General features: G+C 42.5%; 1 protein-coding gene across 1 annotated transcript in view; it reads left to right on the forward strand.

Annotated features, from left to right (window-relative positions):
• The window catches only part of LOC121270791 (glutamate receptor ionotropic, delta-1-like), a 1188003-nt gene that overhangs the window by 2920 nt on the left and 1160500 nt on the right, over positions 1–24583 (forward strand). Inside the window, exon 2 of the mRNA XM_041176231.1 lies at positions 1585–1740. Coding sequence (XP_041032165.1) covers positions 1585–1740 — 156 coding nt within the window. The remainder of the gene's footprint in view (positions 1–1584; positions 1741–24583) is intronic.

The following is a 24583-nucleotide window of genomic DNA, read 5'->3' on the forward strand; positions in this document are numbered from 1 at the left end:
GACTGTACAGGAGCTTGCTGCACAGTTGTGGACTGTGCAGGACCTTGCTGTGCAGACCTGGACTGTACAGGAGCTTGCTGTGCAGACCTGGACTGTACAGGACCTTGCTGCGCAGACCTGGACTGTACAGGAGCTTGCTGCACAGACGTGGACTGTACAGGACCTTGCTGCGCAGACCTGGACTGTACAGGACCTTGCTGCACAGACCTGGACTGTACAGGAGCTTGCTGCACAGACGTGGACTGTGCAGGACCTTGCTGCGCAGACCTGGACTGTACAGGACCTTGCTGCACGGACCTGGACTGTACAGGAGCTTGCTGCACAGACATGGACTGTGCAGGACCTTGCTGTGCAGACCCAGACTGCACAGGAGCTTGCTGCACAGACCCGGACTGTACAGGAGCTTGCTGCGCAGACCCGGACTGTACAGGACCTTGCTGCGCAGACCTGGACTGTACAGGAGCTTGCTGCACAGACGTGGACTGCACAGGAGCTTGCTGCACAGACCCGGACTGTACAAGAGCTTGCTGCGCAGACTCGGACTGTACAGAATCTTGTTGCGCAGACGTGAACTGTACAGGATCTTACTGCGCAGACCTGGACTGTACAGGACCTTGCTGCGCAGACTTGGACTGTGTGAGACTCTGTTGTGGGTGCCTGGGCATCAGAAAACCCTGTACAAGGGAATGAAAAGTTATCCGGGTAGATGGGAATGTGGAATTCCAAACACAAGATCAGCCTTGATCTTATTGAATGGTGGAGCAGGCTCGAGGAGCCGAATTCCTATTTCTGATGTTCTTATATGTGGCCTAGACTACACAGGGCCCTGTACACAGGCCTGGGCAGTGCACCAGCTAGCCCTACAGGCTGGACTGGACAGGACCTGATATAACGAGTTATACTGTAAAAGGTTGCAATGACAACAGCTGCCCTGGTCTATAATTCTTTGTAATCCTTATATTAATAAAAAGTGATATCACCGGACAACTATTTTATTCGTCCATTAAATGTGTTCATATCAGGCGGTTTCTAGGAAACGCTAATCTTTTGTCGGTAGGGATTCTTACTGACATTAAACTGGGGGGAAAAAAAAAACTCAAGAGAATGGGTCTTCAATGGAACATGATCAGACCAGTGTCTCGCGCTTTTCAAAGGATTTCCAAATAATCTCGCACATGGGACCGCTGCCTTGAGTAATTCTTCACACGTTTATGAAAATTGCATCAGTCCCCATACTAACCACTTGATGCGCTAATGCTGATCTTCAGCGATATTTGTGCAATGTTGCCTTGTTGGGTTCTAACTTCCTAACAGGGAGCGAGCGGCTGAGGGACACGCTGTGTCTGCCCGGGTTGTTTCTGCAGGTCCCGGGAGGGGGACAGCTCCTTGGTGCTGAAATGATTCTCACCAATAGTTTCGGGCTCGGGGATTCCAGCGCCTCGCTTTTGCATTCTTTCACTTAACTGTTTTAATTCATACTGAACAAAGGCTGCAATAAATATGAAGCTGTCGGATCTGCTTTTAGTTGAACTCTCTCTCTCTCTCCCTCCCCACCACCCCCCCTTTTTTTCTCCCCCCACCCAGGTGCAATTTTTGAAGAGAGTGCAGCAAAGGACGATGAGGTTTTCCAGCTGGCGGTCTCTGACCTCAGTCTCAATGATGACATCTTACAAAGCGAAAAAATAACATATTCCATCAAATTCGTTGAGGCGAATAATCCCTTTCAGACGGTACAGGAAGGTAAGTGGATTAAAAAGAATAAAATTAAACCCAAAATACCCATTGCTGTCTTCACCTTATGTACCGCGGCCAAATTCCGCGGCTTTTAAATTGCCTCCCCCCTCATTCTCCTTATCCACTGAAACCGATCCACAAACCTTCCCAAACTTAACACCTGGAGGGAGACTTTTGCTTGTTGGGGCTGTTGGTTTTTCGGAGTCTCGCCATCTTCCAGAGTGGGCCAGTGCCCAGTGCTTGCCAGTGGTCGGCGCTGTTTGATAACAAATGAAAGAGATGGTGACTGCAGATTGACAGAGCGGATTTATTCACTGATGGCCTCTGGGGGCTGGGGGCAGTTGCGGAACCAATGTGCAACCTGGTGGAAGCCTTCAGATATTTCCACTCTGATGCTGACATGTTTCCAAATTTGCCTCTTGAGGCCTGCAATAGGAGCTGAACTCAAGGGACAGTTTCTGACCAGAAAGAGCCGCGTGTGAGGTTTCTGACAGTAAACACCAACGCCAGTGTGTCTGACTGTTCAAATCCCAAATCCGTTCAGAGCCAGCTGGATTACTGCACACGTCACACTAAAACCTGCTTTTACTCTGTTCGCTGAAGAGATTGCTGCATCGCATTCAAGTTAATAACTCGGAAGAAGGGTTTTATTGTTTATTTTTAAATGTTTTCATTCATTTAACATAACTGTGTAGCATTTTTCCAGTTACTTACACAAGTGCCTGAGCAGACTTCCCTAGTATGAAATGAGCCACAAGCAAGCACAAGAGAGCAACTGGCGAACATCTCCCTTAACTTTCCCTCCTTCCCTCATCTAATTTACGGGGGGGTAGCACTGCCACTTTTCACTGGCTGGTTATGGAGGGACTGGGAAGTGAGCACTGAGGAGAACTGCATCCTAAAACTTGACCCAAATGGTAGATTCTCAGTTAATGGATTATTTTTATGCAATTTACCACGGACACTTCCTTCAAATTAAATGGTGTTTTGGACGCAGTTATGTTGCTGGGTTTGGTGCAATACATATTTTCTGATTGCCTGTGAATACTGTTATGCTGCTCAGTGTGTCAGTGCTGGAACTGAATTTAACTCTATTAAGTGTAGCACATTTATTTATCCTGTTATTGCTAAATTGCATGATGGCATTGATGTAAGAAAGTAGTGTGACTTAGTTAACAGGACCGGCTGAGTGTGGACTGCAGTTAAATAACAAAAAAGTTGTGTAAAAATACCATGGGAATTCATGAACTCACAATGAATGGAGAGAAACATTATTAAGACAATACCTGGTTTCTTGGTGTTTTTAAGGTTAGCTGCAGTGGAAGAGTTAGCTGTCAGGCAAGATCTGTCTATATTGAACCTACTTTATTGCATTTATTGCTGAAGAAATCTGAAGTTAGATTGTACAAGACAGCACATCCCTGAAAAGCCTTGATATTTCAAAGATAAGAGAGAGGCCATTTAGGTTATGTGGCTCCTCATTCCCACTGTTGTACCATTGCAGTATCTAACTGCATATTGAATAATTCCAGAGTTTCTACCTAGGGGAATTCATCCTGCACCCACTCTGCCAGGCATTAATCGCTCTGTTTAAGAAAGTGCTTCCTGACATCATTCCTGAACTTGCCTTTTACTGGTTTGTACCCTCAGTTTTGTAACGCTGAAATTATGACTTAATTTTAAATTATATTCCCATTGTGTCTATTTCTTACCAGTGAAATGAGAAATAGTGTTTTGTTTAACTGACTCAGCATGTGTGTTGCATTGTGTAAGTAATAGCAGTGAATACACTGTGACAAGAAGCTGCACCTTGGCACCAACCTTACATCATGGGATATAGTTTGGAGATTTTGTCAGTAAGGAAACCCGATCAATAAATTTGAACAATGGAGGATGTTGATGGCCTTGGTTTAATATGAATTTTAGCTTAATTGAAACTTGGACGGCAGCAGTTCAAGGAGGCAGCTCACCATCACTTTCTCAAAGGCAATTAGGGGTGGGCAATAAATATTGGCCGAGCCAAGCCATGCTCACAGCCCATAAATGAATAAAAAAACTGCAGTGCACACCAATCACAGTGTAGTGGACAAGACCATATTAAGACAGCATTAATATTGGCCCAGAACCTGCGTGGACTGGTAATCACCATCAGATTTCCACTCTGCTCCTTTTTACTTCCCCTGCTGGAGCTGCACATTTCTCACCTGGACTTCCAATGCAGGCTTGCTGAGAAATGCGGGGTGCAGCTGCTCCTATGCAGTGCAGCAACGTTAGGGGAGGTGAAGCCAGGCCCCATTGTTACGGCAATAGCAGCCATAAGCCAGTAAGTCTAAAGGTCCCGGCCACTTTGATAGGAGAGAAGATAAATGTGAAAGTTAAGCAGTTTGGATGGGTCAGAGGTAGGAAGTTGGGGGTCAGCTGGTTGGGGGGATAGTCAGAGGTTGGGGGGTAGGCGGTGGGATGGGTGGCTAATCGGGGGAGCGTGGTTGGTGGGGGGAAGTGGCAGATGCAGCGGTGTTGGTCGGTACCATAGTTACCCAGGAGTTCGAAATGGTTTTAACCCTTCTCACTTTTCCTGGTTAGCTATTCTGCTGAGAGAGTTGTAACCATCCGAAGTCTCCAGTTTAAATCAGAATTTCAGATGGTTCCAGGCACAGCTTATTGGCCATTGGAAGTTTAAACTTCCCAGGCAATTCCCGTGCAGTCCTTGCGCATCTTCTGGGGTGCCGCCAGGATTTGAGCCCTCAAGGAAGGGAAGATCTGTGCCATTAAATTTAGAAATAAACCTTTTCATACATTCAGCTCCACTGGAGAAATTAGAGAATCATGTATTGAAACATCACCTGGTTCACCAGGATCCACTTGCGAACACACAGCTTAGCAGAAATATAGGGTTATGGTTACAGTCTGGCGAGGTCCATCCATGTTAACAATTCCACCAGCACTTCACCCTCCCTGCTGCTAAATAAATTTACCTACAGCATCCAGCTCCTGTATCCAGCTCCTTAATGGTAAAATTGGTAATATAATATTTGATATAATGTAAATGATAATTTTTACAAAGCATTACAATTATTTTAATTTTAGAAGTAAAATGAATAACTTACCTCTTCCCCAGAGTGCATAAAATTGAATGATCTTAGTAAGAGGGGAAGGGATGGGGGATTTTTGCTATCAGAAGAGGTTGGATTTGCAGGTAAAAATGATTCAAGGGTTCCCTATTTTGTGTGGTAGTTTGAGCTGACATCTTAAGGCTAGTTCTTCCCCTCTTATCTTGATGGTCATTTCACTGTAGCACTTCTGCCCAAAGGAACTGACATAATTCAGAAATAACCAAACATCTGCTCCCTCCAGTGAGATGTTGAGATTTGCTCACTCACACCTTTTATGTGTTTGATTTATAGAAGAGGTTATGGAATAAATTTGCACTAATTCTTTTTTCTTAGCATTTTATTGATTTGTAAAAATTAAGTTGCACGTGTTGATTAAATGATCCAAGAGACTTTAATTCTCTCAATGATTTGGAGCACTTTTTTAACAGCAGCTTAGTATTGTCTTCAATGTGTTAGTGCATTGCTTGACTGCCGGTACCTGTGTGCAATAATTAAGGAATGAATGCAGCCAGTCTTTGCATTTAACTTGACTCCAGGTGGGTTGAAGTGAAAGCTGTGATGTTGAGTTTGAACAGTGTTTGTTCCTGCATTGTGAGTTTGGTGTGAGACCTGCTACATATTCAGAATGGCAGCCATGATTAGTTTCTGCCCTGATTCTCTAAGTTCTGAATATTAATTTATATTCACCCAAAGACTCGATTTCTACAATGCCTCCATAGCTCTGTTTCACACATGCAGATCTCTGCAGCCCATTAGATATTGTGTACATATCCATTAGCCTGGGCCTTCACTGACTCTTGATCTTCTCGTGCATCAAATTTAAAAATCTCATTCCAATCCCTCCAGAGCATTGTTCAGTCTTCTTCATTAATCTCCTCTAATTTCCAACTCAGGTGTCTGATCTTCTGTCACTCGCTTACTCATTCACTCATCCACTCATCCCTCTACTATTGGTAACAGAGCCTGCAGTTGCTCCATCTCTTCATTTCTGTTCTCTAGTCCTGTCCCTGCTACTTTTCTCTCCCTCCTCAAAAGCCCACCTCTTTCACTGCCTTCAGTCAGTTCCACTGACTTTCTCTCTATTTCCTACTCATTGTCTGCCACAGTGGGATGTTTTGTTTCGTGAAAATCTTAAGATATTGTTTGTTCCAACAATATATTCCTATTAACTGCCTTGGGTCTCACCTCACTGTTCTTTGTTAGGTTGTGATGATTACATTATTATTTCCATTGGACATATTGGCTTGGTATAATGGATTCAGTTGAAGGCAAGAGGGTGACATTTCTACAGTATTCTTATTGCATTCTGGATGCTGCATTATTTAATGTCACATAAAAGAAGTGATTAAGCAGCTGTTGAAAATCATTTGTGTTGGCTGCTTGGACATGCCCCGTATCAGACAGGCAATCATTAAGCTTTTACATTTTGTGATATTTGTCTTTTGCAAGGAAAACTGTAGGCTGATACCTTGATACATCTAGCTCATCACAAAGAGATGACAGTATCTTCCTACTTGATAATAGGATTTAGAATATATCATTTTTTTAAAAGTTCAGTTTTGTGTTTTTGGTATTATGGAGATAGTTGCTGTCACATTAACTTGTAAAGGGAATAATCAGATAGCAAATTGGTGTTGTAGAAAGGAATACTTCATCCATAGTATTAAAACTACTGATTTCCTCCAGCGTTTGATGTGTATGACAAACTGAAATGACATGCAAACCTTATCTGACTCAGCTCCATATCCCTTGATACCCTTCCTTACCTCATATGTAGTTTGATCTGAATCTTGAAAGCCCCAATTATGCGAGAATCTACAGCCTTTTGAGAGAGATTTCCAGATTTGCACCACCCTTTCTGTGAAAAGGACATCTCAATTTACTTCCAAAATGGCTTAGTTCTAGTTTTAAGATTATGTTCCTCGATTCTTAATTTTCTTCCTAGGGGAAATAGTTTCCCCTGTTGCTGCATTTTATGCCTTGGAGATATGCAAAGATTGTACACCAGTTCCTATGTATGCAGGAGTTGTACTTTACAATGCTTTAAAATGTCTGCTCCCATGCTTACAGCAGCTTGCCTCAGTTCAGTCTCTCTCTCTCTCTCTCTCTAAGTAACTACGCCCAGGCTTAACAAATCACACAGTGAGAACTGATAGAACCATATCTCTCAAGACTGAAGTTTTCTTTTACAAAATGGAAGAGTTTGGCATGACCTGGACATGTGGATGTTATCCTGGAAATTTTTTTTTAGAAGGTCAAAGGTGCATCTTGGAACTGTCAACAAACAGGCTTCTTCCAAGAAATCACTTGACATATATGGTACTTGAGAAGGAGTTGTTTGTTTGTGTTGAACTGCAGAGCACTTTAATTAATGAAGCTGGAAGACAAAAAGGAAATCACATGGGAGAGAGGAGAAAAACTTAAGCTGAGAACCTGCTTGTAATCAAGAGTAAACCAACGGAATTGGCAGATAAACTGGAATTACAATTACCCATAGGGGCGGGGAAAGCAGACCTAGTTGAGATAATAAGCACAGCATTTAAAACTGGAAGGGTTACCAGAGAGGCCACGTTCTCCAGGGGTTGAGTCAATTGAATTGGCTAAGATTCAGTTGCAAATGAAAAGGCTTGAATTGGAGGTGAAAGAAAAAGCAAGAAAACTGGAAATGGAAAGGCTAGTAGCAAAAGAAAAAGTAACGGAAAATGAAAGAGAAAGAGCATTCAGGAGCTGGAACTGGAATTTCAAGCAAGGGAGAAGGATAAAGAAAGAGAGGCAAACAAGAGAGAGAAAGGGAATACAGGCTTAAAAGGCTGGACCTCAAGATGCTGAGGAAGGTTCTGATGGTGAAACAACCATCTTCAGGCCAAAGCCCAGTGGTGCGATGTCTAAGTCTGTACAAACTCTTCCAAAGTTTGAGGAAAGGGACATAGAGACATTCTTTATTTCGCTTGAAAAGGTAACTAGGCAAATGAAGTGGCCAAACAAAATCTGGACATTGCTCTTACAGAGTAGATTGGTGGGTAGAGGTTTATTCTTCACTTTCAGAAGAGGTTTCTGTGGATTGTGATGCAGTAAAAAAAGGCTATTCTTAATGCATATGAGTTAATGCCTGAGGCGTACAGGCAGAAATTTCAGAATATAAGGAAGCAACCTGGACAGGCTGCGGATTGCGGATTGCTGGAAGTTGCTTATTGAGTTTGAGGGGGTAAAGCAGAGTAATTTTGATCATTGGATATGGGCATGAAAGATAGAGACAACGTATAAATCTCTTAGAGAAATAATTCTCTTGGAAGAATTTAAAAATCCACTTCCTCCAGTAGTTAGAACTGATGATGAAGACCAGAAGGTTAATTTGGCTGGACAGGCAGCGGAGATGGCCTGGTCCATACATCTAAACTCTTTTTCTGTCATCCCCATACACCTGAGAAAGATAGAAGGTGGGAAGGTGAAAGGAAGGCAAGTAGCCAGGGAAGAGAAGGGACAGCTGGGGATTCCCCAGAAACTCCTCCTCAGGCCAGAAAGGAAGGTGCTGAGTGTGGAATTGAGATTCGATGGCCTAAGTGCTTCCATTGTAACAAGGTGGGACATGTCCATGCTGATTGCTGGAAGTTGCTTTGGAAATTCATGGGATTTATTGGGGTACGTAAGGGTGATTCAGGAAAAGGAGCCCTGACTGAAAGTATAACAGATCAAATTGTAGCGCTAACTGCAGCTGTGAAACCGAGTGTGGACATTGCTGTGAGTTCAGGAGAGGTGAAGGAGATTCATGAGAGTTATAAAGAATTTTTGTCGAGGGGAAAAGTAACCCCCTATCCCTCAAATGAGATAGTTAAACCTACAATCATACCTGGAGATACAAGAGCCACTCAAATACTTTTGCTGGGGAAAGGCATAACCTTTCCACCAGAGAGTGCATTAAAAGCCCAAGTTTTAGTCAATGGTATTAGTGGACGGTATACCCCCATGTACCTTTGTACCGGGTGCACTTGGAGTGTGACCTAATGTCTGGGACAGTGGCGGTAGGGGTTGTTCATAGGTGGAGCTGATTTACTCCTGGGAAATGAATTAGCTGGTGCGAAGGCATTTGCTGCTCCCATAATTACAGAAAGCCCAAGCGAGGTTAAAGAGTCCTTTAGAGAAGGAAATTTGCTGTCCTTAGCTGGTCTGGCCTAGATGTGACTCCAGACCCACAGCAATGTGGTTGACTCTTAAATGCCCTCTGAATGAGGGTAATTAGGGATGGGCAATAAATGCTGGCCTAGCCAGTGTTACCCATACCCCATGAATGAATCCTTTGTGTGTGATGACCCAAGCAAAGCCTATCATCAAAGGTCAAAGTGATACCCCAGACAGGTACTTGGCTGGCTCAAACTTTCTTTAAAGACTTAGATAATCTGAAAGAGATGTTTAACAAATCTTCTCTAGTTGAGGCTCAACAAGCTGATCCAGAGTTAAGTAAGACAGCAGAATCAGCCCAAACTGAAGCTGGGACTAAGGCAGTTCCAGAATGTTATTATATTAGAAATGGGATTCTAGTGAGGAAGTGGATGGTTGTTCATCAGGTAGTGGTACAGCCCAAATACCGTAAAGAGATATAATGGATAACACATGAAATTCCGATGGCAGGATATGTAGGGATACGAAAAACTCAAGCGCGGATAAACCAGCAGTTTTACTGGCCGGCTCTTCATAAGGATGTGGTGCAGTTTTTTAAATGTGCCAGATGTGCCAGATGGTGGGAAAACCACAGCATGCAATCAAACCAGCACCCTTAATTCCCATACCAGTTTTTGAGGAACCACTCAGTAGGGCGTCAGTGGACTGTGTGGGACCACTACCAAAAATGAAAGCGGGACACCAGTGTATCCTTACTATTATGGATATGACCACTCTATTTCCAGAGGCCATCCCTTTAGGGACCATTATGATTAAAGTAGTGGTAGAGAAGTTAATCCAATTTTTTACTCGATGTGGATCACTGGTAGAGCTCCAGTTGGATCAAGGGTCCAATTTTATGTCTAAAATTTTTCAGAACATGAGTAGTTTGGGTATAAAACAGTTAAAGTCCACAACATATCATTCACAAACACCAAGAGTTTTAGAGAGGTAACATCAAACTTTCAAAACAATGATTAAAGCATATTGTCATGAATATCCCCGTGATTGGGACAAAGGACTGGATTTTCTTTTATTGGCTACCCAAAATTCACCAAATGAATCTACTGGTTTTAGCCTGTTTGAACTAATTGACAGACATGAGATAAGAGGTCCTCTGAAATTAATCAAAGAAAAGTTTTTAGGAGAGAAGGATGGATCCTCTTAGTTAGATTATTTGTCCATGTTCCAGGAGCGGCTCACGGGAGCCTGCAAAGTGGCTCAAGAACATCTTAAAGTTTCTCAAACAAAGATGAAAGAATGGGCAGATAAGCAAGCTATGGCATAAGCAAGCTATGGCCCGAACATTACAACAGGGAATGGTGTGTTAGTATTATTGCAATTACAGGGGGATGTTCTGAACACACGGGTTCAGTGTTCCATACAAAGTAATTAAGAGGGTTGGTAAAATAATTTATTTGATAAATACACCATATTGTAGGAAAAAGAAACAGCTGTGTCATATCAATATGTTAAAACAATATCATCGTAGGGAGGAAGATAGGAAAGAGCAGGTCAGGTTGTAAGCATAATGGAGGAGGAAAGAAACAGTGAGAGTGAGGTCGAAGGAAACTCAGTTCACAAATTGAACCTCCTGCTATCGGTTAGGTATCACTGAAATATTAGGACAGTTAGATAACATATTTCATACTTAGAGGTAGGAGCCAGTGAAGTTACTTACAGAATTTAAAGGGATCTGTAGGGATAAACCAGGGGTCCACAACTTTAGCTGCACATGATTTGGATGTAGGGGAATTTTCTCCTATAAAGCAGCATCCTTTTCAGTTAAATCCAGAGAAACGGCAGAAATGAGAGCAGAAATTCAGTATGTGTTAGAAAATCATCTAATTGAGCCTAGTCAAAGCAGTTGGTGTTCTCCAGTAGTGTTAGTGCCTAAACCTGATGGCTCAACCAGATTCTGCATAGATTATAGAAAGGTTAATTCAGTAACAAAAATAGACTCTTACTCTATCCCTCATCTAGAAGATTGTATTGACGGGGTTGGCAGTGCCACATTCCTTACTAAGATACTGGCAAGTACTTTTAACATCATGTTCTAAGGAATATATTGGCTTTTGTCACGCCAAATGGATTATATCGATGTTGAGTGATGCCGTTTGACCTAAAAAAATTCTCCAGCCACTTTCCAAAGAATAATTATTCAGGGGGTCACTAATGTTCCTAACTGTGTGCTTTACTTGGCCGGGGTATTGGTTTATAGCAACACATGGAATGACCATTCAAAGCAACTGGAAGCTTTATTTAAACAATTACACTTGGCAGATCTAGTAATAACTCTCGCAAAAAGTGAGTTTGCAAAAGCACTGTTAACTTATTTAGGGTATATTGCAGGGCAGAGACAAGTCTTACCAAGAACAGCGAAGGCACAGGTTTTGATGGAATTGCCTGTCCCTAAAGTAAACGGGAAATCATGAGATTTTTAGGGAGGTGTGGTTTCTATCGTAATTTTGTGCCAAACTTCAGCCCAATCACAGTTCCACTAATGGATTTATTGCAAAAGAAAGCAAAGGCGGTACGGTCAAGAGAGTGCCAGGCAGCTTGTGAGAAGCTGAAGGTGATTCTAACTACTGAACCAGCATTAGTCGCCCCTAATTTCGCTAAGCCCTTCAAGTTGGTAATCGATGTTAGTGACTTGGGGGTGGATACAGTCTTATTGCAAGAGGGTGAATCAGGCATAGAGAAGCCGGTGGGGTACTTTTCTAAAAAAAAATTAATCAGCATCAAAAGAGATACTCTACTATAGAAAAGGAAACCCTGGGATTGTTAGTGGCTCTTAGGTATTTTGAGGAATATATCTGTCATGGCTGTAAAGAAACATTAGTATATACTGACCATAACCCTTTGGTCTTGGTGGAAAAACTTAAGACACAGAATGACAGACTGTTCTGATGGAGCTTACTAAAGCAACCTTATAACGTGAAGATTGTTCATATTGCTGGAAAAGATAATATAATTCCTGATGCATTGTCAAGAATGCAAATGGTTTATAATTGCCTGGAAAGCAAGAAAATCAGAAAATGGAACAGATTCTGTATAAGGAGCGAAAGGCTGAATGAGTGCATGTTTGATTCTCTTACAGATGGTACATTTTTCTTCTGTACACATTGCGATGAAACACTTTTGGAAATGGTGTCTCATCTCTTAAGGGCGGAGGCATGTTAGAATCATATCTCTCAAGACTGAGGTTTTCTTTTATAAAATGGAGGGATTTGGCCTGATTTGGACACGTGGATGCTAACCTGGGATTTGTTTTTAAAAGAAGGTCCTAAGTTCATCTTAGAACTGTAGACAAGCAGGCCTCTTCCATGAAATCACCTGACCTTTATGGTACTTGAGTAGTAGTTGTTTGTTTGTGTTGAACTGCAAAGCACGTTAATTAATGAAGCTGGGAGACAAAAATGCAATCACATGGGCGAAAGGAAAAAACAGTTAAGCTGTGAACCTGCTTGTTTTGAAGGCAGTTTTGTTGGAGAACAAGCCAAGAAAAGAAGGCTTGACTGGCTCCGTCTCTCTACCTTGCCTAAAACTATGTGCAGCTATCAACCTGTAGCCAGAGAACCCTCATCTGAGTGTAACTAGTCTGCATTTGGACTTGCAAAGCTGAGACCAGTCCCAGTGGTGAGAACTTCCAGGCATCCACCAGGACCAGCGGCCTGTCTTCACACGAGGGAACTCCAGGCCAACAGCACCAAGACCCTGTGGACTTTATTCTTTATTTTATAACACCCATCCTCCAAAGCCTACCTCTGCAGGGCTTTCTGTCTGTTTGTCCTTTGTTTGTGTGTGCTGGGGGAATTCTTTAGGAAGAGATAGATAGTTATGCTTCTGTGTGTTAACCAGTACTTGCAACTTGTTAAAAGAAGTTTTGTTTTAAAATAAATTACTCATGGAGTTTTTGAAAGAAACCTGGTCAGATTCTCTTTTCTTCTGGGTACTAGAGGTACAGGTACACAATTGGCCATTTCAGTGAGAAAATTAAACATTTAAATTAATGGTACAGCCTGCAGAGTAGTGGGGCTTGATAATTTGCGTACGTCTCCCATCCCAGTCGTAACAGAACAGAGAATAAACACACATAATCAAACACTGAACAATTGAACACCACATCTTTTCCCCCTTGTAAAATCAAAGACCCTATTCCAAATTAAACCATCCTAAACAATAAACATATGTACATCAAGTCATTTCTTAGAGTTCTACTTGTTCATTTCTCTAAATACAGAAATAGTATTGAGATATGAAGGTCTCTGAAGACTATGCTGAGATCTACAAACTTGAAGCTGTGGTTCTGCATGATTAACTCAGTTGCGAGATACTCCATCTCAAAGTTGAAGACAATCTGGCCATCTGTAGACATGTAGAAGTCACTGACCAGATCCTGATGTAGCTAACAATGTAGTCAGCGCTCGGAGTTCAATGCAGTGAACTTTCTACTGTAGAGATATGTGTGCTAATGTTCACAAAGGTAGATTCAGGCTAGTACTTCCTGCTCTCCAGTAGAGTATTTGCATTCAGTTTCCGACAATGGACGCTTCCTTCATTGTGCTGTGAGAGTACAGCTCCAACCACATTTCCTGACCTATCGATTGTAACACATATTTCTTCACATGGGTTGAAATTTGCGATGGCTGCAGAAATGCTATCTTCACCTTTATTGCGCCAAATGCTGTTGGCTGTGTGATTGTCCATGCCCATTGTGCATCTTTGCTCAGTAGCTTCTGAAGGGCCTTCACAATCTCTGCACACTTAGGAAAGAGTTTGTGATTAAAAGTTGGAAGGCTGAGGAATGAAGCCAACTCCTTCATGTTAGTTGGGGTCAGAAGTGCATGAGGGGCTTTGGTGTTGTGTTTAGGCTTTACTCCACACTCTAGAAAGTCAGTTTTGGATACCACAAATGTGCACTTGTCTCTGTTGAGCATTAAATTGTGTTGTTTGAGTTGAATGAGCACCGCTGATAATCACTGACCGTGTTCTGCGATGTCTGTTCCATGGATGACACGTCATCAAGTAGGTTGACATCCCCTCAGCGTCCGACAGGACTGAAGATACAATCTTCTGAAATGCACTAGGTGCTGAACTTAATCTATAGGGAATTCTGCGGTACTGAAACACACCTTTGTGAGTAACAAAAGCTAAAGATATCTGCTTTGTTCTGCAAGTGGTATCTGGGGATAGCTTATAGATATATAGAGCCATGGTGAGACCACACCTGTAGTAGTGTGTGCAGTTTTGGTCTCCTTACCCAAGGAAAGATATACTTGCCACAGGAGTACAATAAAGGTTCACCAGACTAATTCCTGGGATGGAGGGATTGTCCTATGAGGAAAGACTAAATAGACTGGGCCTTAATTCTCTGGGGTCTAGATGACTGAGAGGTGATCTCATTCAAACGTACAACATTTTTAAAGGCTCAACAGGGTAGATGCAGGGAGGATGTTTCCCTTGGCTGAGGGGTCTAGAACCAGAAGACACAGCCTCAGAATAAGAGGCAGGCCATTTAGGACTGAGATGAGGAGAAATTTCTTCACTCAGAGGGTGGTGAATCTTTGGAATTCTCTGCCCCAGAGACTATGGTGCCTCAAGGCAGAAATTGATAGATTTCTACATATGAAGAACAGCAAGGGATACAGGGACAGTGCAGGAAAATGGTGTTGAAGTACAAGATCAGCCATGATCTCATTAAATGTTGGAGTGGGCTCAAAGGGCTGAGTGGCCTACTCCTGCTCCTACTATGTTCTTATGTTCATTGTTGCTTTGTGAAGACTGTGGTGTCATGAACTGATGCTGATGGCTCTTGCATCATAGGAAGTAAATGCTTGACTGGAATGATTGCTTTATTGACCTCCTTAAGGTCGATGCATAGTCCAAGTTTGCCATTTTTGCGTTGTGCAGTGATTGGTTCTATATCCATGGTGATGAGTCAATTTGCTCATTTACACCATCTGCTTCCAGGCATTTCAACTCCTGTGTCATTTCGGCATGAATTGCAAATGTCAACCATCTCAAATTTTGCAAAACTGACAGAATTGATGTATTGACACGAGGGAGTACGACAGTACCCCTTAATACCCCCAAATCTGGTAAATAAGGAAGGATACTAACATATATAGTTTGTGTCATCGATCACATAAATGTATGCTCCGGTGGGATCTGCAAGTTTGAAGTCAAACCTATCTGGAAGGTTTAACCCCGCAAGGCGACGTAGAACATGAACCTGACTAGGGCGACGTTTTTGTAGTGTACTGGAAATGTGATCGTTCCCAAAACTGGATTAATCAGGTCATCGTAAACTTGAAGAGTGCCTATCTCAGGAGTGAGAGAAAATTACAAAAAATAGTGATGGTAGAGTTTGTTGCTCTGGATTGGTACTTTCACACCAAGTTTGATGAAAAGCGACATTGAGATGCCCACGACCTCGACTGAGCATTTCTTAAAATTACCTAGTACTTTACTGCCCCTGATATTATATACATGATATGCCTCACTCTCAGGAAGAGACTCCCCCATGTGTCAAACCAATGAAGCCCTTTTCTCGATTTGCAGACCTTTGCAAAGGTTCCACTTTAAGCACAAGGTATACTTTTTTTTTCCCTTGAGTTGGACGTGCCATTGTGAATTGATGAGTACTTCCTCAATTTGGGCACATGTTTGGGGATATCTGACCTTGTGTTGCTGAGCCTGCTCTGTCCGTAATCCTTGCACTTGAGCTGAGCGGGCAAGCTGTGTCTGCAATCTCGAGTCTGAGGGTGCATTTTTGTGTAACCTCTTCGAATCTAGCGTGGTAGTTTCAATTTGGACTGCTAAGGTTGTGGCTTTTGCCAAGGTTAAATCATCATCCTGCATGAGGAGACATTCCCTAATTTGTCGAATTAAAGTTTTTTCAATTTAATTGGTCATGAATTAGTTTGTTAGTGTGCCAAATTTAATTGTAGAAGCCAATCGCTGCAATGCTGCCACATATTGTTTTAACAGTTCATTATTTCCCTGGCATTTCTGGTGGAATGTATCGATCATCCCACTTTGCTTTGGCCCAAAGTATTTTTCAAGAGGACTTACTGATATGTCAAACATAGATCTGTCTTCTGTTATCTGCTCAAATATTTTCTGGCACCCTGCTCTGAGACAATGGATGAGTATTGCCCTCTTGCAGGTCACTGCTACATCTGGACTGTCCATTCCTGTAGCGAGCAGGTAGGTTTTGAACTCCAAAGTTCATTAATCCCACAGCATGGGTGGATCTCTCAGTAAAGAAAGAAAAAGTGCAGGAGTCAGTAAGTTTAAACCATTTGTCATCATCCTCATTTCCAGTTGTTGTATTTTAATGCTTCGGAGATATGCACAGATGATACACCAGTTCCTATGTGTGCAGGAGTTTTATTTGCAACGCTTAAAAATGTCTGCTTTTATGCTTGCATCAGCTAGCCTCAGTTCAGTCTCTCTCTCTCTAAGTAGCCACACCCGGGCTTAACTAATCACACAGTGAGAAGAGAAAACAATGCACAATCAAACACTGAACAATTGAACACTATATCTATCAACACTATCAGATCCTTTAATTATCTTAAAACTTCAATTTGATTATCCCTCAATCTTCTATGCTCAAGAGAATACAAGCACAGTTGATACAGTCTGTCCTCATAATTTAACACTCTAGTCTCCAGTATTCTGGTCCAAAACTGAATGCAATTATTCCAGATGTGGCTGACCAACTGATACTTCTCCCCTTTCTGGTTCATAACTGCTAAGACCAATCACAGCAGCCCAGTCAATTCTAGCTGAGATCATTTATTTTCAGGGGGTGATATTTGTGATCTGCTTGTTTGGTAAGGATCTGTCTCACATGGGGCATTGCCTTTGCTAAATAAGTCACTGTGGGAATCTTAACCCTCAAACTAAAATAGGTGGAAAATGTGCTAAATAGGAAATGCTAGCTCAATGTAAGTCCGTACATCGGGATGGCAGGTTTGATGCTGCAGAATTTCACAATCACTTCTGATATCATTCTTTATTATTGCTGAAAGTCCTGAGGGATGGATTATGTGAAACTAGTGTCAGCTGGGTTAGGTTTGCATGACTCCTCAAAATTAATGTGACTACAATATTGTGTAAACGCAGGACCTTGGGATGGTATGAAGAATTCAAAAATGTTATGGGATAAAAATACTGCTGGGCGATGCTATTGGACAAATGTATTTGTGTGAAATTCATTTTTCCACTCTTTTAATGATGGCATTAATGCATTTCACAATATTTGTGGGGTTGGTGCAACACAAGTTGGAGAGACATCATTGGAATTGTGAACCTGGTTTTCTGTTTGGAAGGCATGGAAAAATAATAAAACTGCACAGTTCACCTACATACTTGTCTCCTTAGTATGGTTGAAACTTCCCCCTTCCCGTCCCCACGGTATGACCGAAACCACCTCCTACTGTCTCCACTTCCCTACTAGTGTGGTTCGAACACTCCATGCTCCCCCACCCAGTAAGTTTGGAACCTCCACTGCTCCCCACCCCTAAGTGTGATTAAACACTCCCCAGTATATTTTATCAATCACCCTCCCCCCGGTACGTTTCTACTACCCCACTACCCTCTTGCATAGATCACTCCCTCAAGAGCTCTTCACCCCTTTTTCTAAGTTGCCTCAGCTGCCAATCCTGTCAAGTCAAGATGCAGAATGGGAGACACTGATGGTTCCCCATCTCATCCCAATGAGAAGCACCTGTAGTAGTGACCTCTCGTTTTTAGCGGATATCAGTACTGCTTCATTTTAAATGGCTGCTTTGATCCAGGATTTTATGATTAAGCAAACTGCAGTATTAAAACTATTAAAAATTTACAGTTCAATAACACAGTAATAGCATTTAAATAAATAATTAAAACTCGTTTAATACCCCAAAAGCTGTTATATCCACTATAATGATGAATAAATAATGCCTTAGCGTAACTGTAAATACAGGGCTATAATAAGAATGTAAATGGTTGGCAATATTGAATATTTAATTGATAATAGACCCTAATTATGGAATGATTTATACCAAGACCCACACTCAGCTTGAAGCAACCCCAAATCTTATTGTGCTGCCATTATACCTCAAATCACAGTACACCCTCATAGGACCCAAAAACCTATTGTGCTCTCCTCCCATTCTACATCTTCCCTGATAACCAGTGGTGTCAGCTGTGAGTCAGTTGGTAACGCTCTCGCCTCTAAGTCACAAAGTACTGGGTTCAAGACCCCTCCGGGGCTTGATTATAAGAATCAAAGCTGATACTCCCGTGCGGTACTGAGGGAGTACTGCACTGTCAGTGGTGCTGCCTTTCGGATGAGATGTTAAACTGAGGCCCCATTCTGCCTGCTCGGGTGGATGAAGAAGATCCCCTGGCCACTATTATGAAGAAGCGCAGGAGGGTTATCCCTAGTGTCTTGGCCAATATTTATCTCTTAACATCACAAAGACAGATTAACTGGTCCTTATCACATTGCTGTTTGTAGCAGTTTGCTGTGTGCAAATTGGCTGCCACATTTTCTATATTACAACGGTGACTATATTTCAAAATAACACTTCATTGGCTGTAAAGCATTCTGATATGTCCAGTGGTCTTTTTTGGTATGACCATCCTTCTAGCCAATGTGTGCAAGAGTCACTGGCACCCAAAGGGCCTGAGAGCTGCCAGCACCCAAATGAGCTTGAGAATTAGCCATACCCAATGGTTCCTGCTCAAAAGCAATAGCAGGGTGAACCAGCCAGAAGTATTAGGCCCTTTCCTGGAGTCAGGGTACCTTGGGAACAGATGTGGCTTTCCATTTGGGTACTTCACTCTCTGCAGTTATCATAGTGGTGGGGTGCAGATTGTGCTAAAGAGATTTGGGCACCATTCAAAGATGATGCAGCTAACCAGGTATTATAGCATTCTCACCCCTCCAATGAATATATTGTTGTGGAGTATTTAAAAGACACTCGACACAGAGTTAACAGTAGGTAAAAACAAGCAGCAGTTTTATTCATTACAAGCGTGATGAGAAATGCTCTTCCAGAATTTTTTAAAAGGAAATTCAAAGTTATACAGTTTCTGTTGGTTATATATACCATCTTTGGGATAACTCACCATTAACTCACAATGTTCTTATCTTGCATGTCTAATTCATTACATCTGTAATTATAAATGAGTTTACAACATAAACACTAATTGACCTGTTCATACCTCTGCAGTTACAGAGGAATTTCTAAAACAATCATGAAATGACCATTAACACAAATGATGTTCCAAAACATGAACTTTGCTTATCTATCTTGATGTTTCACTGCAGTATTTAGTCACCTGCATATCTTGACCCTGACATCAAGCTATTAGTTTATTACAGTATAACTCATAGACCATTCATCAACTTATTTTATCCTGACCCTAAGGTCACATTCCTTAGCTTGTCATGGACTGACCCATAGACCAGTCATCAGCTTCCAGGTCTGGCTAAAAGGCCATATGCATTCTAGATTTTTTTAACTGCAAACACAATTAAAACTTATATCCGCAATTTGGCCAAGCCTGGGTAATCCCATGATACATCCTGATATACCTCTTCAATGTGGACTGCACAGGCCGTACGCATTTTATCAATAAGTTATTAAGACATCACTCTTTAATATTCTCAGTAGCTATGAAAGTGATTAATGCCGACAACATTTAGGGCACAAGGTCATTTCTAGTAGCTGTTGGTAAAGCAGGGAGGCTGCAAATTAGGCTGCATTTGTTAGGTCACTGACACCCTTTACCACAGAGCTGGCAAATTCATCACCTTTGGTACTAATACAGAGCGGTCTGTGACAACTTTAGTGGAAGAACTGCAATACCCCAGCACATGGTGTGGAAGGCATTTATGTTGTTTTTAAGAACGTAAGAAATAGAAGCAGGAGAAGGCCATTCAGCCCCTCAAGCCTGCACTGCTATTCAGCAGGGTCATAGCTGATCTGGCCATTGCCTCAACTCCACTTTCTTGCCTGCACCCCCCCATAATCCTGGACTCCCTTATAGATCAAAAATCTGTCTTACTCAACTTGGAATATATTCAATGACCCAGCTTCCACTGCTCTCTGGGGTAGAGAATTGTAAAAATTAATGACCCTCTGAGAGAAGAAATTTCTATTTCTAAATTCCCACGAGTGAAAACATCCTCTCAGCATCTACGCAGTGAAGTCCCTCAGAATCTTATATGTTTCAATAAGATCACCTCTCATTCTTCTAAACACCAATGAGTATTGGTCCAACCTGCTCAGCCTTTCATCATAAGACAAACCAACAAACCCCTCGTCCTAGAAATCAGCCAAATGAACCTTCTCTGAACTGCCTTAAATGCAAGTATATCCCTCCTTAAGTAAGGGGACCAAAACTGTAGGCAGTATTCTAGGTGTGGTCTGTTACAATTGTGACATTTATATGATTATTATAATTTGGGACTGTAGCTTTAAATTTAGGGTAAGTGAAGAGGGTCATATGACCTGTTCTGCAGTCTGCCTGGTGGTTTGATTGTTAGTGATCAAAGGAGGACTCACTGTTTTACTGAGAAGGTGTTTACACTTGGAGACAATGGCAGCAGTCTCTGAGTTTACCATGACTCTAAGTCTCCCAAAGTTCCAGAAAGGTGTTATAGGCATGCAGTTGTAAATAGTTGTGAACTGTCCATTTAATTTCAAGATGAAAGGGGAGTTGGGGTCAAAAATAGCTAATTAGCATTCCTACCCGAATGCCAGGGTAATGTGATTCACTTGTCATGGGGAAGAAGGCAGAGGAAGCCATTTTTGAGATCAGGTTAGAGGCATCCCTACAAATCAATGAACACCTCAGACAGACAAAAGTTCTGTGTGGTCAACAGAAGAAAAGGCTGCTTGACTTTGAAAACTACCACAGCCAGATGCAGGAGGGAGATGTCTGTAGTCAAAAAAACCTACCCTGCAGCCTTCTTTAGATTCTGGGAGATTTGTTATGGCATAGCTAGGAGGAAGAAGAATCGTTGGAACAGACTTTACTGCTGGTGGTGGATTTAAGAAACTCCCTGAAAACTGAGGAAAGCACCTGGAGACTGTCACTCAAAGTTACCACTCAGTGAGTGTGATACAGGACCCCATTCGAACCTAGGAGCAACTGTGGACTGTTTGCTAAAAGAACTGTAATTCTGTGGAGAGTGCAATGGGTGATAAATATACAAGAAGAATGTCACTTTCTGTACTTAAAGTATAAGTTGCCTACAAAATTCAAATGGTGTTTAGTCAATTTTTTTCAGTAATTTGTCACAGTAAAAGTTTTAAAACGTGAAATCGTTTCAGGTGATTTTGTCAGCGAATAACTGGAAGTTTGATTCTCTTGTTATTGATCTCCAGAGATATCATTACAGATTTCACCAGCACCCTGTATATTTGTTGCAAAGTTTTCCTACTTTTATATACATCCCTGTTGCAATAAAGGCCAACATTCTGTTTGCCTTCCTAAATACTTGCTGTAGCTGCGTGCTAATTTCACGTCTGAGCAGACAGACCCCTCTGAACCACGGTATGCTGCAGTGTCTCTCCATTTAAATAATATTCTGCTTTTCCATTCTTCCCACCCAAGTGGACAGCCTCACGTTTTTCCACATTTTACTCTACCAAATTTTAGTCTGCTCATTTAACCTACCAATAGCTGAGGCCCCAGCGCTGATGCTTGTGGCAGCCCACTGGTTACTGTTTGTGAATATGAAAATGACTCATTTATCCAGAATACCTCTTTCCTGATAGTTGTCCAATCCTCTGTCCATGCCAGTATATCACCCTCAACACCGTGAGCTCTTGTATAGTAACCTTTTATGTGGCACCTTATCATATGCCTTCTGGAAATCCAAATACACCACATCAACTGGTTCCTCTTTATCCACCCTGCTTGTTCAAATGCAATTTCCCTTTCATAAAACCAGGTTGACTCTGCTTGATTGTATTATGATTTTTTAAATGTCCGTCTACTACTTCCTCAATAATGGATTCAGTATTTTCCCAATGGCAGGTGTTACACTAACTGCCCTATGGTTTTCTGCTTTCTGTCTCCCTCCTTTTTTGAATTGGAGCATTGCATTTGTGGTTTTCCAATCCACAGGGACCATTCCAGAATCTAGGGAATTTTATTAGATTATATCCCACCTAATTAACCAGGCAGCCACTTCTTTTAAGAATTTAGAAAGCAGGCCGCCAGGTCCAGGCACTTGTCAGCCTTTAGCCCCATTAGGTTTTCCCAGTACTTCTTCTCTAGTGATAATCATTATTTCAAGTTCCTATCTCCCTTTTGCCTTTTGATTTTCGACTGTTCTTGGGATATTTCTACGGTGAAGAAATACAACATGTGTGTTCAAAGTCTCTGCCATTTCCTTGTTTCCCATTATTTATTCACTTTATATACTTTAAACTACTGCCCCAGTTAAAAGAAAAAAATCCTTAAAACTCACCAACCAATTACCTACCTGCCCATCTAAGTAATATCTCTGAGCCTCAGCTGTCAGGTATTGCTGCCTCTGACTTCCTCTTTCGGACCACTCCTTGTTTTGCAAAGAAAAAACAGAACAGCATCTCTTCCTACACTGCACCAAATTCCCTCACTCACCAAACTGCAGCATGAACGTTCACCCCAATGGTTCACAAAAAGCTGTTGGGCAGGAAAAGTGAAAATACTTCTGTTAACAGCCTCAGCATTATTGTGTGTGCTCCTCAAGCCCAGCTAAATATCGCTCTCCATATGGATGTGAGCAAGATCTTTTTCAGATTTTCTCACCTTGGACATTTCCCCTGTGGTATTTCAGTCTCCTTCAGAAGTGATCAAATAAATTGGGTAGACCCCTTTCTTGGACTCACTCAAGTTCTGTCAAAGGGTCATGAGGGCTCGAAACGTCAACTCTTTTCTTCTCCACCGATGCTGCCAGACCTGCTGAGTTTTTCCAGGTAATTCTGTTCTTGTTTTGAGCCCAAAAACAAGCCATTTGACTCAACTGGCCTGTTCTGGAGTTTAGGGCTGGAATCTTCCAGCCACTGCACCATCCCACCCCCCACACACCCCACACCCCCCCACACCCCACTTCCCCCCACCCCCTCACTCCCCCCAGCGGCGAGGCTGGTGAGTTGTTGAAATCTCCGTTCACATTGGCGGGACCAGAAGATCCTGCGGCGTGAGGGGCTGGACAATTCCAGCCTATATTTCACACACAAGTTTCCGCCCATTCCACGTACCTCTTCCTTTTCTTTCATGTACTTGTTTAATTTCTTTTTTGAAACATCTCAGCTACTTGCTTCAGCCACTTCCTGTGGGAGTGATTTTATAGTATGGGGACCAGAACTTTGCACAAAGTGTGGCCTGATCATAAATAACATAATTTAACGACTTTTGAATTCTATATCCCTAGAAATAAATCCCAGTGCTTTGCTCGAATTTTGACTTGCCTAGCTGACATGATGTTTTTAATCATTTCTCCATCTGTAGTCCTACGCCCTTCTGCCTCGTTCACTTTATTTTAAAAGGTGGGGGTGAGTTTTGTGGGTTTGTCAGTCTTGTGGCACCGTGGGGAGTGTCCCTGCCCCTGAACCAGGAGTTCTAGATTCAAGGCCCAATCCAGGGGGTGAATTTTCCCCCTGTTGGGGGATGGAGGGGGGAGGGGGTGGTGTGTGCAGGAGCGGGTGTGAACCCGATCGGTGCCAATTAAGGTTCACCCAGTGTGACGTGCGCCTGGAAGTGCTGTGTGCTCCCTGTGCGGGTGGTGGGGGGGTGGGGGTGGTTCCCCAAGTCAGCACACACGCGCGCAAAAGTGTGCAGAAATCTCCCTGAGGCAGAGGTGCCTCGGGGAGGTTAGTTTAAGGTTTAAAAATTTAAATAAAGAAAATAAAATATTTAAAGACATGTCCCCTCGTGTGACAGTCTCACATGAGCTGGTACATGTCAAGGAGCATTAATGAAAAAATGTATTTAATTCATGAACCCTTCATGAATCCTCATCCCGCCTGTGGACGAGGTTCCATGAAAAATGTGAAAGCCGCCTGGGCTCAGTTAATAACCTTAATTGATATTTAAATGGCCCTAATAGGCCTTTGACAGTTCGGCAGGCGCGTAGCTGACCCGCTGAATTGAAAATCTAAATAATGCGCGGTGACATCGGGACACACGGCCTACATCACCACGCGTCATTTTACACCTCGGCGAGTGGACCCTGCCCCCGCTCGGTGACCTGAAAATTCAGGCCCAGGTCTTGATGGCCAAGGAAGGCGTGTTCACAACTTGGGCTAAACAGTTAGAGCATCAAGCTGCACATCTTCCAACATGGGCCAATGGTCGGTGGGTAAGAGCGGGAGAGATTCCTGTGACGGAGAGAAATTGGATCCGCCACCATCACCATCCATAGGGCCAGGCTACAACATGTATGAAGAAGTGCCTGTTGCCATAGCAACTCAGACTCCTTTTTGGGGGGGTGGGGGGCGGGGGGTGGGTTTGGGGGGGTTGTGGTGGCTGGATGGCTGGTGTGGATCAGATTGTCAACAGCCGAGGGTTCAATCCCTGTT

The sequence above is a fragment of the Carcharodon carcharias genome, chromosome 28 (genome assembly GCF_017639515.1).
Source record: "Carcharodon carcharias isolate sCarCar2 chromosome 28, sCarCar2.pri, whole genome shotgun sequence".
NCBI lineage: Eukaryota > Metazoa > Chordata > Chondrichthyes > Lamniformes > Lamnidae > Carcharodon > Carcharodon carcharias.